This window comes from Amyelois transitella, chromosome 12, assembly GCF_032362555.1.
Source record: "Amyelois transitella isolate CPQ chromosome 12, ilAmyTran1.1, whole genome shotgun sequence".
NCBI classification, from domain to species: Eukaryota; Metazoa; Arthropoda; class Insecta; order Lepidoptera; family Pyralidae; genus Amyelois; species Amyelois transitella.
Window position 1 is genome coordinate 9092206 of NC_083515.1, and position 12768 is coordinate 9104973.

Genomic DNA, 12768 nt, shown 5'->3' on the forward strand with positions numbered 1-12768 from the left:
GTCATTTTTCGTTCAAATCCGCTGCAGTCCTAGTGCCTCGGTAGTACGGCAACGTCGACAATTAATGACATAATGTCATAACTAATAAAAAACAAATTATGTTAGCAGTTCATATTGTAGCTGGAGCAATGATTCGGCTCGAACGCCACCATAGGGAAGATCTTCCGTCAGGCTAGGTGTTATTGGTTGAGCGCGTCAATTTCTTCGCGATGATTGACAGTTGTTGTGTGATTGGCTGTTGTGACGTTTGGCGTAGAGATATCGCCACAATATCATTATGACCTAATACCAGATTTTTTTGGCTGGTTACTTTATTATTCCGCAATATTAGTTTTATTGAAAGTATTTTGGATTCCTCAACCGTTACCGCATTCTCATAAATAAAAAATTCTCTTTCTTTATCACTTCCAAAAAATTTAAGAGAAATTTCACTGTGCAGCGCAATGCCGGGCTGAACGGGCGAGCAAGACCTCTCCAACCCACTCCCACGCTGTTCACTGGAAAATGCCCTTTTAATTATTTTTTGTATATATATGTACCTAGTTATGTACGGACAGGACATAAGCTTTTGGGTTGGGTCCATTAGTACTTAACAATAATTTCCTATGATCCACTTCGCATCCTGTAAATTTGCGCGTGACAATTACTCTTAATCATTCTCACTCCCTCAACAACCCTAGTACCTATTAAGTTGTGCGTGAGTCTTAACTTTGGCCGACACGCGTTTTCACGTTGCCATATCACAACTAATTTGTACTTATTTATATTCTTTGAATCAATCCAATAGGTACAATTTCTTTGGATCTATGCTGTCCACTCATCATGTGTCAACATCAAAACAACGTGACAGTCTTCTTGACTGTGACAGCAAGAAAGTGAAAAAAGCTATGAGTACACGGAAAAAAGAGAACTGAAAAGAAAACTCAAATCTTGCTGTTGTTCTAAATCTGAAAATGTGTCTTGTGTCACAATAACCTAAGTAAATAATTATGATTTGTGACAAAAACTTCCTATTTCCATGAAAAAAATACACTCCTAATGCTCGTAAACATTTATTTGAACCGAAAATAACCTCAAATCACATGTACGGTAAAAGTGTATTATTTAGTTCTCGAGTAGTTAGTTTGAATAATAACCGCTTCAAAAGTGGTAGCACTAAGAAGCTGTTGGATGTTTTAGCCGCGATGCCTAAGGCGAATTCTGGACGGATATTAGATGCTCAACGACAACGGCAGAACATATCAAAGAAGTCAGAAAAATATGCGCCGAGTACTGTGTACTTACAAGTACTTGGTTCAGGAGCTAGAGGGGCACCCAACACACTATATGTCTTCACAGATCAGAAACGGTAAAGCCGATTAATTACCTAATGTTATTGCTTCAGATGATTATGTTTTTAATACTAAGTAGTTATTTCACTATGTTGCATCATTGACAATACTTTTTAAAATTACTGTATATTTTATCTAATATAGTTTTACAATAAGGTGTTTCCCAGAATTCACATTCAATAAAGAAGCAATTATAATATCTGAACATTATTTTCCATTAATATTTTCAGATACCTATTTAACTGTGGAGAGAGTACACAGCGGTTAGCTCATGAACATAAAGTGAAACTATCCCGTTTGGAGCACATATTCATAACAGCCAAGACATGGACAAACATCGGAGGCCTGCCCGGGCTGTCGCTGACCCTGCAGGACGTTGGAGTGCCCAAGCTGACGTTGCATGGACCTGAGGGCCTTGTATGTGATTTTACTAAGTTAAATTGAACTATAACAGTGTAGCTGCTATTATCACCAGCCATATGAGTTACTCACAAATTTTTAACTGAGGCAAAGTGTGTAGTTCAAACTTAGTGCCCTGTAGAGAAAATTTGGAATTAGTTACTTTAGGCATGAGCAAAGGTCTACATAAAATCTGATACACTGTATTGGATATTTACCTATACCTTGTCTTAACCTTTTGCAAGTCTACAGAAAAATGTTATTGCTATTGAATAGGACTGTACCATCTCATCTTGTGGATGTTTGTGTAATGATAGAAATACCTAAGTTATAAAGTATAACTGTACTTTGTTGAATATGTTTCATCTACTATAAAAGAAACATTGAATAATTTCGATAAAATGTAACTAATCACTGTATATAAACTTACACAATTTTCGATTATGTCAGTTACTTTTGAGTCACCTAATTTAATTGAAATCTAATGGACCTTTTTATTTCAGGATGAACTATATCAGGCCACGAAACGGTTTGTTATCATGAAGGACATGGACGTCACAATGGCTGAATGCAAACCCACTGCAGACTTTGAGGATAATGTCATGAGTGTTAAATATGTCATACTGTGAGTTCAATATTATTTAGAATAGAATAGATTTATTTTCAAAATTGGATACAAGGTATCACTTATTGACGTCACATAACTTAAATCTAATTTTAACTACTACCGCTTCCAAAACGCATGTGTAGAAGAAGCGGCGGAACAAACTACACTGCAGCATTTTCATCGGAAGTTATTTGTTATGGCTCCTCCCTAGAAACATTTTCGTCCTTGCATTGTTATTACTTTGTTTCAAAGCTGGTGGTCAACTAAAGACTTTCAAAATAAATATTGTTCATTTTGATTCTAAATATTCTGATCACTAATTAAATACTTAGGCAGAATATAAAAAATCTACTTTTACATATATGTAAAAGAAGGTGTGTAATTAAAACTTCTAGAATAGAATAGACTTATTTTCAAAATTGGAGACAATGTATCACTTTATTGATGTCACATTCAATTCTATTCTTTACATTAGTCTATTTTAAATATCAACATATGTATTTAAATATCTATAATATATCATTAACATTAATATATCATTAATATATTAAAAATTTTTATAGCAGCAATGAGGAACTTCGTCATGACCAAAAATCAGCAGCGAAGAAACCGAGATTAGAAGAAAAATTACACAAAGAGACTAAAGAGATTGAGAAATTTATGCAGGATGACACAGATTATTACAAGCATGAGCATAAAAAAAACAGGAAAACTAGAGAGCGGTCCATGTCGCGTACGCGGTGTGAAAAAGGTACGTAATTAATTATTTATTTATATAGCCACAAATCATAAAGAGATACCAGCTGGCACAAAGAAAAAGTTTTTTTTAAGGTACGTCTGTCATGAAACCTTTGTTCAGATCAGTGATTTCTACTCCTTGTAAATCTGTAATGTGACATATATTTGTATCATATCATATACTTAAATTAATTTACATACATATAATCCTGTTTACAGGGAAGACAGAGCCAAAAATCTCAATTTGACTGGAAGATCATAATCAGTATTTTACATAGAATTAACTTCTTTATTGTATTTTATTTTATTATTTTATCTATTGTTCTTTTACAGATGTTAAAGCAAAGAATGAAAAGCATGAAGTTAAGGGGAAATGCACTATCGCCTATATTTGCACTTTGAAGGTTGGCATTCATCCATTATTTACATACATTCAAATTGAGAATACTTAATCTTCTTCACCTCACTATTTTAAGAATATTACTGATAATTAATATCCAATTTTGTACTAGGTTTAATGACCAAAGGAAGTTCCAAAAATTTATCCTTATCAATTTGCCTACCATTATGTATGTCATATACATTTTCACCTAATTAAAGTATTGTATGGCACTGTACGTCAATAAATATAATATTAATATTTTAGTTACTTAAGGGTGCCGTGTGGTTCCCGGCACCAATACAAAAAGAATAGGACCACTCCATCTCTTTCCCATGGATGTCGTAAAAGGCGACTAAGGGATAGGCTTACCAACTTGGGATTCTTTTTTAGGCGATGGGCTAGCAACCTATCACTATTTGAATCTGAATTCTATCATTAGGCCAAATAGCTGAACGCGGCCATTCAGTCTTTTCAAGACTGTTGGCTCTGTCTACCCCGCAAGGGATATAGACGTGACCATATGTATGTATGTTACTTAAGGAAAGTCGTTGACGGCCGTTTAATTTTTAAATGACTCATTTTTTTGGTAAGAAAATTAGAATTTCATGAAAATTTTCATGAAAGAAAATTTTTCAGTTTCAATAAGTAAGGTAAGGCAAGTTCAGTCTCATAATATCATTTCTTAACTTTTACAGAAGCGCCTTGGTACTTTAGACTTGGCGAAGTGCGTCGAGCTAGGGGTGCCCCCCGGCCCGATGCTGGGGCAGCTGAAGGCTGGCTTCGACGTGGTGCTGGCCAATGGAGAGTTGGTGCTTTCCAAAGACGTGAAGACCCCAGACGACCCAGGACCAGTATTTATTGGTAAGTGTCTTGGCACTAGTGGCGGTTTCACCTGAGAACAGGCAAAGATAATAGAGAGAGAGAGATATACACTACTAATTGTTTCGGAAAAGTTTTTACAGGACACCTGTTATCTCGTGAGTTTTTTTTACACAGCCTGCATGGAGTAATAGAGGCGCCGCGCAAAACGCAACGACCGCCTCTATTACTGATCAACATACATACATACATATGGTCACGTCTATATCCTTTGCGAGGTAGACAGAGCTAACAGTCTTGCAATGATAGAATTGAGAATCAAATAGTGACAGGTTGCTAACCCATCGCCTAAAAAAGAATCCCAAGTTTGTATGCCTATCCCTTACGCCTTTTACGGCATCCATGGGAAAGAGATGGAGTGGTCTAATTCTTTTTTTTTAATGGTGCCGCGGTAACCACACGTCACTTCATTACTGATCAACATACATACATAAAATCACGCCTCTTTCCCGGAAAGGTAGGCAGAGATTACCTCTTTCCACTTGCCACGATCTCTGCATACTTCATCATCATCATTACTGATCAATTTTGTAATAAATTAACTCCGGTTTCAGTGTTGGAGGTGCCCGAGCTGTCGTACCTGAAGGAGACCGAGTTCTCGGCGCACTTCGCCGACTCCAACCCCCCGGAGCGGGTGCCGGCGCTCGTGGTGCACTACACGCCGCCGCACGTGTTCCGGGACCCCAAGTAATTATATTAACACATACATAATTATCATCACAGGAAAACGAAGTGTGGGTAAACCAGCTGCCGGATGGTCGGACGATATCAAAAAGACGGCAGGGCCGATTTGGACCAGGATCGCCGCATTAAGATCGAAGTGGAAATCCATTGAAGAGGCATACGTTCAGCAGTGGACAAAAATATGCTGATAAGAAGAAGAAGAAGAAGAAGACATATATCATGTCTTTTTCTCTTAAGGGGTAGACAAAATGATATTTTCTAATCTAAATATTCGTAAAACCACTGGATAGCTTGGACGCTTCGGACGATTGGTGCGAATATGGGATGTTAACGGTAAAAGGAGAGTGAGAAAGAAATAACGATTTTCTTTTTGCCGCGCACTTTAAAATTATACATTACTAGCGACCCGCCCCGGCTTCGCACGGGTGCAAAATTATAAATGGTATTTATTATACCTAAAAAACTTGCTCTTGAATCACTCTACCTGTTACAAATAACCGCATCAAAATCCGTTGCGTAATTTTAAAGATTTAAGCATACAGACAAACCGACTAAAATAGCGACTTTGTTTTATACTATGTAGTGAAATCACGTGCCGTGTGATCCCCGGCACCAATAAAAAAAATAGGACCACTCGCATCTCGTTCCCATGTACGTCGTAAAAGGCAACTAAGGGATAGGCTTATAGGCGATGTGCTAGCAACCTGTCACTATTTGAATCTTAATTCTATCATTAAGCCAAACAGCTGAACGTGGCCTATCAGTATTTTCAAGACAGTTGGCTCTGTCTACCCCGCAAAGGATATAGACGTGATTATATGTATGTATGTACATACATAAAATCACGCCTCTTTCCCGGAGGAGTAGGCAGATACTACATGTTTGCACTTGCCACGTTATCTGCTTACATCTTTTGCTACATTCACATTCATAACTCTCTTCATGCCGATTTCGGGTACTCAACCTGACCTTTTGCCATTTGATCAAAGTACGTTCGTTATAATTATATTTTTGGCCAAACAAAGATTTATTTGATGTTTTTTTTTAAACTCAGGTATCGAAAATTCATTTCCATGTTCGGACGGAACACGAAACACTTGGTGCTCAACTCCCAAAACTCCTGCCTGGGCTCGGAGGCGGTTCATAGGTACGAATGTCAACCATTTTTAATGAGATATAAAGTATTTGTAGGTATTACAGTCAATTTATAAACACAATGTTTCCTGATTTTACGTCTGCGCATACACATAGTTTCTATATTCGATCTTGATTGTCAAAATTCGTAAGCGAAAGCAGTATATTGTATTGAATAACATTATTTTATCAACCTATTTTAATTTGGGTAACTGGAAGTAATCCCACTTGGCATAAGTCCGCCATTATACATAATTTTTAGTTCTAAGAACTGTATGATTTAATTTATTTTTTTGTGCAATAAAGAGTTTACAAACAAACAAACATTATAACATGGTAACTGTTGCAAGGACCCAGCACAAACTCCACCTTCTAGACCAAGACATCTTCCCTTTACTGAAAGATCTAAGCATCCCAGCCGTGTGGAGCGCTTCGCCTTTACAGACCGAGAGTCCGGCGAAGATTAAGGCGCTGGAGGAACTTAAGAATAAGGTTGGTGTTACTGGCCAGTATGTTGCTTTTTTTAAATGTTTAATAAAAATCGACGCTTTTTTAATGTTATAAAAAAATTGCTTGGTGTTTGGTGTTTCAGGCTAGTAAGCCGATTCTTTTTTTAAAATGATATGAAAAATAAATAATTGATTTCCAACCATAGCTTTCAAGAGAGCTTGAATCCTCTTTGTGTCATGATCTAGAGAAGATTCTTTCTTTGTTTACTACAGTTTTCATACAAACGTATTTTCGTGAGTTGAATCTCGATGCAATATGAAAAAGTAGAATGATTTAATTGAAACTTAAGTATACACGGGAGACTTGGTGTTGGGTAAACTTGGAAATAATGAATAAAATAGAATAGATTTATTTTCAAAATTGGATACAAGGTATCACTTATTGACGTCACATAACTTAAATCTAATCATAACTACTAATGTTGGTTATTGAAGGCTTGATTTGCTTAGTCTGTAAAATAAAATTTGACCACTGTGATGCTAGTTGGAACAATAACATTGAAGTAGATGCGAAAATGTTTGACCAAAATATTGTATGCATTTGACAATTGTCACAGAGATCAAGTTATATTTTACAAAATTTCGGAGAAAAATCTTAAAGAGCTGTAAATAGCTTGATGGCTGGTGAAGGGGATAATACCACGTGTTTAGATTGCGCTCGCGCAGTTCCAGAACATTATCAGCATGGAGGGGTGCTGCAAGGGCGATTCTGACGCTAAACCCGAGGAGGAAGACAAGGCTCATGATATATATGAAGGGAAAACCCTGACTGTATTCCATTTGAGGCCTAAGAAAGAGATTGACAGGTCAGTATTCATTGTGAATTGTTTTTCTAAAGCGGTGTTTAGGTTGTGAATATAAACTTTTTATCGTTATGTTTTTAAGGAACTTTTAACAACTGAAGTAGACTTAAAAAAATGAATACAGAAATTCAGAAAATCGGTCTCCAAATTCCCAAAAGAGATAAAGGTATCTCTAATGGAGAGTGAGAGAAAATCTTTATTTCGTTTCGTAGGTCATTTACAGCATGTAAGAAATACGTTGTGCACTGTAGAATGGTTTGGTAAAGTTGTAATATTTGAATGCCTGCTTCACACTAACCCACTTTGGGAAATTTGACGAATGAGTTTTGTCTAGCTTCAGACGAACTAATCCTTTTCTACGTTGTCGGTAACAATTGGCCAAAACTTAGAAGGGACAAAGTGTTAATTTTCTCCGATATTTATGCAATAGGTTTCAGATCGATTAAATTTTCAGATCTGCAGAACCCAAGCTCAACATTCAAGAGTACATACGCGAGACCATGGACATCTCTGGTTTCGCCGCCAGCCTCGAAACCCTGAGGAAGCAGTTGGACAGCATCAGATACCTCCAGAGCGACGTCTCCGAGTACCCCAAGGTCATCTTCCTTGGCACCGGGTCCTGTATACCCAGCAAGACTAGGAATACAAGCGGGATGATCTTGCAAGTTGAGTTAGTATCTTTACTTATCTATTTAGAGGTCAATCAACCCTGTACACTCTTAGGAAAAAGGTGGACAGCATCAGATACCTCCAGAGCGACCCCAGTACCCCATGGCTTATTCTTCGGCATATGGGTACTGTATTGTATACCAGCAAGACCACAGCCCGTATAGATTATCCCTGTCCCGTTTCACGTCATAATAAAAAGCGAAACAGCGATAGTTTTTCGCGCGATTCAAGTGATATATATTTTTTTTATTCTCCAGCGACAACAAATCCATGCTTCTCGACTGCGGCGAAGGCACTTTAGGGCAAATCGTCCGGTTCTTCGGGCCGAAGCGAGTCAACTGGTTCTTGAGGTCATTGCGCGCCATCTACATATCACATTTACACGCGGACCATCATATTGGTAAGTTGTGATATTTGATTACAGCTAAAAATGTAAATGTAGTGTACACATGTAACTTTTTGAAAGTACTTCTTCTCAGCATTATTTGTTCAACGTGATTGTATTATTACACTTTTCAAAATATGTTCGATAATGGACTGGTTAATTATTTTGTAATTAATAATTTAAACATTGTTTTTAACAATTAAAACTTTTGAAAAAAAATTACATTTGGAAATAATCTATACTAATATTATAAAGCTGAAGAGTTTGTTTTGTTTGTTTGTTTGTTTAAACGCGCTAATCTCAGAAACTACTGAACCGATTTAAATAATTCTTTCACTGTTAGATAGTCTATTTATCGAGGAAGGCTATAGGCTACATTTTATCCCGGATTTCCTACGGGAAACGTCAACAATGCAGGTGAAAGTTGAATGAGTCGGCCATCTGCGAGCTTTCCACGCGAACGCTGCGCAAACCAACAAAGATATAGTAAAACAATGTACTAAAGATGTGAAGTACTCATTTTTTGCCACAAAAAAGTCCGCGAGAGCATATATCTATCTCTTAAGGTTTACTTACAATAACCACTTTTATGTTCATTTTTTAAGATTATTTTTTCATTATAAACATAAGTTATTTTGAAACCAATTTTCTTTAATTCAGTATTAATCCTTATCCAAATAAATATGTTTATTACTTTCGGCTTTTCATGTAGACTAAAATTGCCATTTACAGTATATAAATCAGACGAATAGGTTTTGAGATATAGTCGTTATAAGCAATTTGCAGCGAAACATTTAATACGGCGAACCAGCGTTCTTTCTAATACGCGTGACCGCCTGACCGCCTGAGGAGGATGTTTGCAAAAATAAATATGATGCCCAAAATAACTATTCCACGCGGACGAAGTCGCGGGCACAGCTAGTGGTAGGTATATATCGACGAGATTATCGATCGATAACTATGGAATTTTTAGAAAACAACGGTAATTGATTTTATCATTTTTTGGCGTGACGACGTCTTATAATTCGATTGAGCCGGCTGCACACACGAAAAAACATGACTGATGCGGCGTTACCTCGCTCTGAGGTGTTCCATGTAAGGTCTGAAGTGCAAGCGAGAGCGCGGAACGAGCGACAAAGAGGCGCAATCGGCCTTGGCGTTTCTCAGCGTATACCTCCTTCTCTATATATGTACATACAAATCTATTATACAAATGAAATTAAAAATTTCTTTTGAAAAAATGCTACCATTCCATCAGTATTTTATTAAGACGTTGTCACGTTCAACTATCGTCAGTAAACCGACTTTACGGACAATCGATTTTTTTTGCAGGTCTAATAGGCGTACTCCAAGCTCGTCGCCAGGCGTTCAAAGACCATCCGTCACAAGAGTGTCACGCTCCGTACGAGCCACTTTATCTGTTAGCCCCTGGCCAGATTATGTCTTGGCTGAACATGTACGACCTGCAGTTTGAGAAGATTCGACAGGACTTCACACTCATACCTAATCAAAGTTTGGTAAGTTTATATAAAGTATCACTGTCTCCGTAAGCCTTGGATGATTGTTACAAGAGCGTCATGACACATACATGAGCTCCTGTATCTATAAGAAAATATGTACGAGGATGAGATTCAACAGGACGTCACTCTTATATTTGACCGGAATTCGGTAAGTATTTTTTTAAATCTATCCATTGACCTAAAGACACTGTCACAGGAGTCTTCTTTGTCGTTACCTTTTCCCACTTTTTATGTGGGTATAGTATGTTAGTTTTTTCAATTACTTGCCATCTTGCCAAGTGACAGATTTACCATCTCACTGGTCTCCCTTCAACTCATTGCCTGTCACAGGAGCGTCGATCATTAAATGTGAAGCATTGTTTTAATGTAAGTAACAAAGTTGTATAACACCTCACTCTCCACCAAATTTGAATATTTAAAAGGTATTTCTTAAGTCAATAAAACATGTTTTATATCATAGTTTTGTTATTTTTTCTCACTTCCAGTTGCACACTGAGAAAAATCAAGTAGAACTGTCGCACACTGAGCAAAATCAAGTAGAACTGTCGTCAGCAGCTTTAGCGTGCATCGGAGTGTATCAAATCAGAACGTGCTTAGTGTCGCATTGTCCCAACGCGTTTGGCGTCGCCATAGATGTGGACCAACAGAACAAGATAACTTATTCTGGTGACACTATACCTTGTGAGGAGTTGGTTAAGATAGGTAAGATTGAATTATGTTGGTTAATTTTATTGCGTTATACGTTTCAATGGCGCTTTACCTTGTAAATAATTGGTAAAAATAGGTAAAATTCAAAATGAAATTTGAGAACAGGAGTTGTAATTGACCACGCCGCGCAGTTCATTCATATTCAGTTATCAATACCATACCCAGACGTAGACGTAACCCAGACGCGGCGTGGTCATTTCATGTGGTCATCATCAATTCCTTTATTCGCAGGTGACAAATCAACGCTGCTCATCCACGAAGCGACGATGGAAGACGAGTTGGCGGACGAGGCTCGCATCAAGATGCATTCCACCACATCCCAAGCTATTGAGCAAGGGAAAAACATGAAGGCCAGTTACACAGTACTGACGCACTTCAGCCAGCGGTACGCGAGACTGCCGAGACTTAACGCGAACATATTGAACGACAATAAGAGTGTTGGCATCGCTTTTGATAACATGCAGGTTGGTAAATAATAGCAGTTTGGTTAATTTGTACGGTAAATTGTTTATAGCGCCATCTATCGGACAACGGTTGAGTTAAGTAGTAGCTTGAGAAGACCATGAAGGTTATTGTTCACACTTGAGCTAGCGATACGTGTGATTGCCGGGACTTACTCGTAACGCGAATATATTAAACGATAATAGGAGTGTTAGCATCGCTTTTGATAAGATAATCGCAGGTCGGTTCTCATTGTTTATGCAAAATTTCTATAACGCCATCTATCGGGCGACGGTTTAATTAAGTAGTAACTAGATCAAAGGAAGAATATGAAGGCTATGTGTACAGTAGTGAAACACTAAAATCAAGTCAATCAGATAACAGGAGTATTGGCATCGCTTTTGATAACATGCAGGTCAATTCAATAAGAGGTTTCTGATAAAGTGAAAGGGTTAAAGATAAAGATATTATGATAATGATTTTCAGATCACAATGAGCGACCTGAAACTTCTGCCGCACATGTACGCGCCTCTATTACAAATGTTCGCCGAGCACTGTGTAGAAATGGAGGCTAAAGCGGCGCACCGTGCTCGGCAAAGGGAACGCCGGCCGTCTTCCCCCATGGAAAGCATGGGTACGACTGCGCAACACAGTAGTTAGCTGTAGATTTGAATTTAAAATCGGAACGCGGGTTCGTTCCAATTTTGTTTCCTTTTTGTTGAAGGCCAATGACATTTTATGAGAATGTAGATAGGTAGTTTTGAAGTTATAATCATTGAAACTGTAGCCACGACGCTGTTATTTTTCAGTCCAATATCTACTTTATATTTGAACTTTGATGGCTATCAAAAGAGGTTCGATTTTGACTGCTAGTACGATTTTTTTCCAGCATTATGTTGTAAGTACATTTATTTTCATTTTTTTAATTAAAATATTAGAATGAATTGAATGAAGGAATACTTATTTGTATATCAGGCTTAAATATTTTGTTTTTGACTTTTTGCCAATATTTTAGTTTTATTAAACTACCCACTTAATTTTTCTTATTGTGCATTAAGCATATAATGTTGGTGTATACAGTGTAGGTGTGGTATGAAGTTGACTCAGAGGACTGAAGCTTTTATTTATATATGTTGTGTGCCTTTAAAATGTTTCTTATCATGTATGTCATAGATTCACATGCTGTAATTTGACAGATAAAACAAATTTCAAAGGTATTGGTTGTTTGACTGTTTGAATAGGTTGGTTGACAGCTGTTAGTCGTGGAAGTGATCTTAATTTTTATAGACGCGTTCGTATTCTAAGATTTATATAAGTCTTTCATTCAACGAACACATTTTAAACATATCAAAACATTTAAAAAAAGGGAATGCCAGTGATAATTTAATCGCGATCACTTTTCAAACTTTGTTGTACCCTCTCGTTTTAAGTTTTTCATCTGTCAAAATTAATAAATTGTAGCATTTACAAAGAATTGTGATTTGTTGATTAGCTTGTAAATATAGTATTTATTCTCATACTGTGCTTAGTACATTGTTAGAGCTGTTAAATAATAAATGTATGCAATGTTGTATTGTTG

At 37.1% G+C, this 12768-nt stretch overlaps 1 protein-coding gene across 4 annotated transcripts; it reads left to right on the forward strand.

Annotated features, from left to right (window-relative positions):
* The first annotated feature begins 851 nt into the window (after positions 1 to 851).
* On the forward strand, positions 852 to 12760 carry LOC106142628 (ribonuclease Z, mitochondrial). 4 transcript variants are annotated; one of them, XM_013344464.2, is made up of 17 exons: positions 853 to 1084; positions 1180 to 1348; positions 1562 to 1748; positions 2234 to 2355; positions 2901 to 3088; positions 3409 to 3479; positions 4153 to 4318; positions 4891 to 5023; positions 6075 to 6167; positions 6505 to 6646; positions 7315 to 7469; positions 7921 to 8136; positions 8393 to 8535; positions 9853 to 10037; positions 10526 to 10742; positions 10980 to 11212; positions 11676 to 12760. In XM_013344464.2, the coding sequence occupies exons 2-17, from the start codon at positions 1185 to 1187 to the stop codon at positions 11847 to 11849; spliced, it is 2589 nt and encodes an 862-aa protein (XP_013199918.1). In that variant the 5' UTR covers positions 853 to 1084; positions 1180 to 1184; the 3' UTR covers positions 11850 to 12760. The 4 variants fall into 4 exon arrangements, with proteins under 4 accessions (XP_013199916.1, XP_060802731.1, XP_013199918.1 ...); XM_013344462.2 differs by having other exon boundaries at positions 852 to 1348; XM_060946748.1 differs by having other exon boundaries at positions 852 to 1348; positions 2904 to 3088.
* Positions 12761 to 12768: the final 8 nt, after the last annotated feature.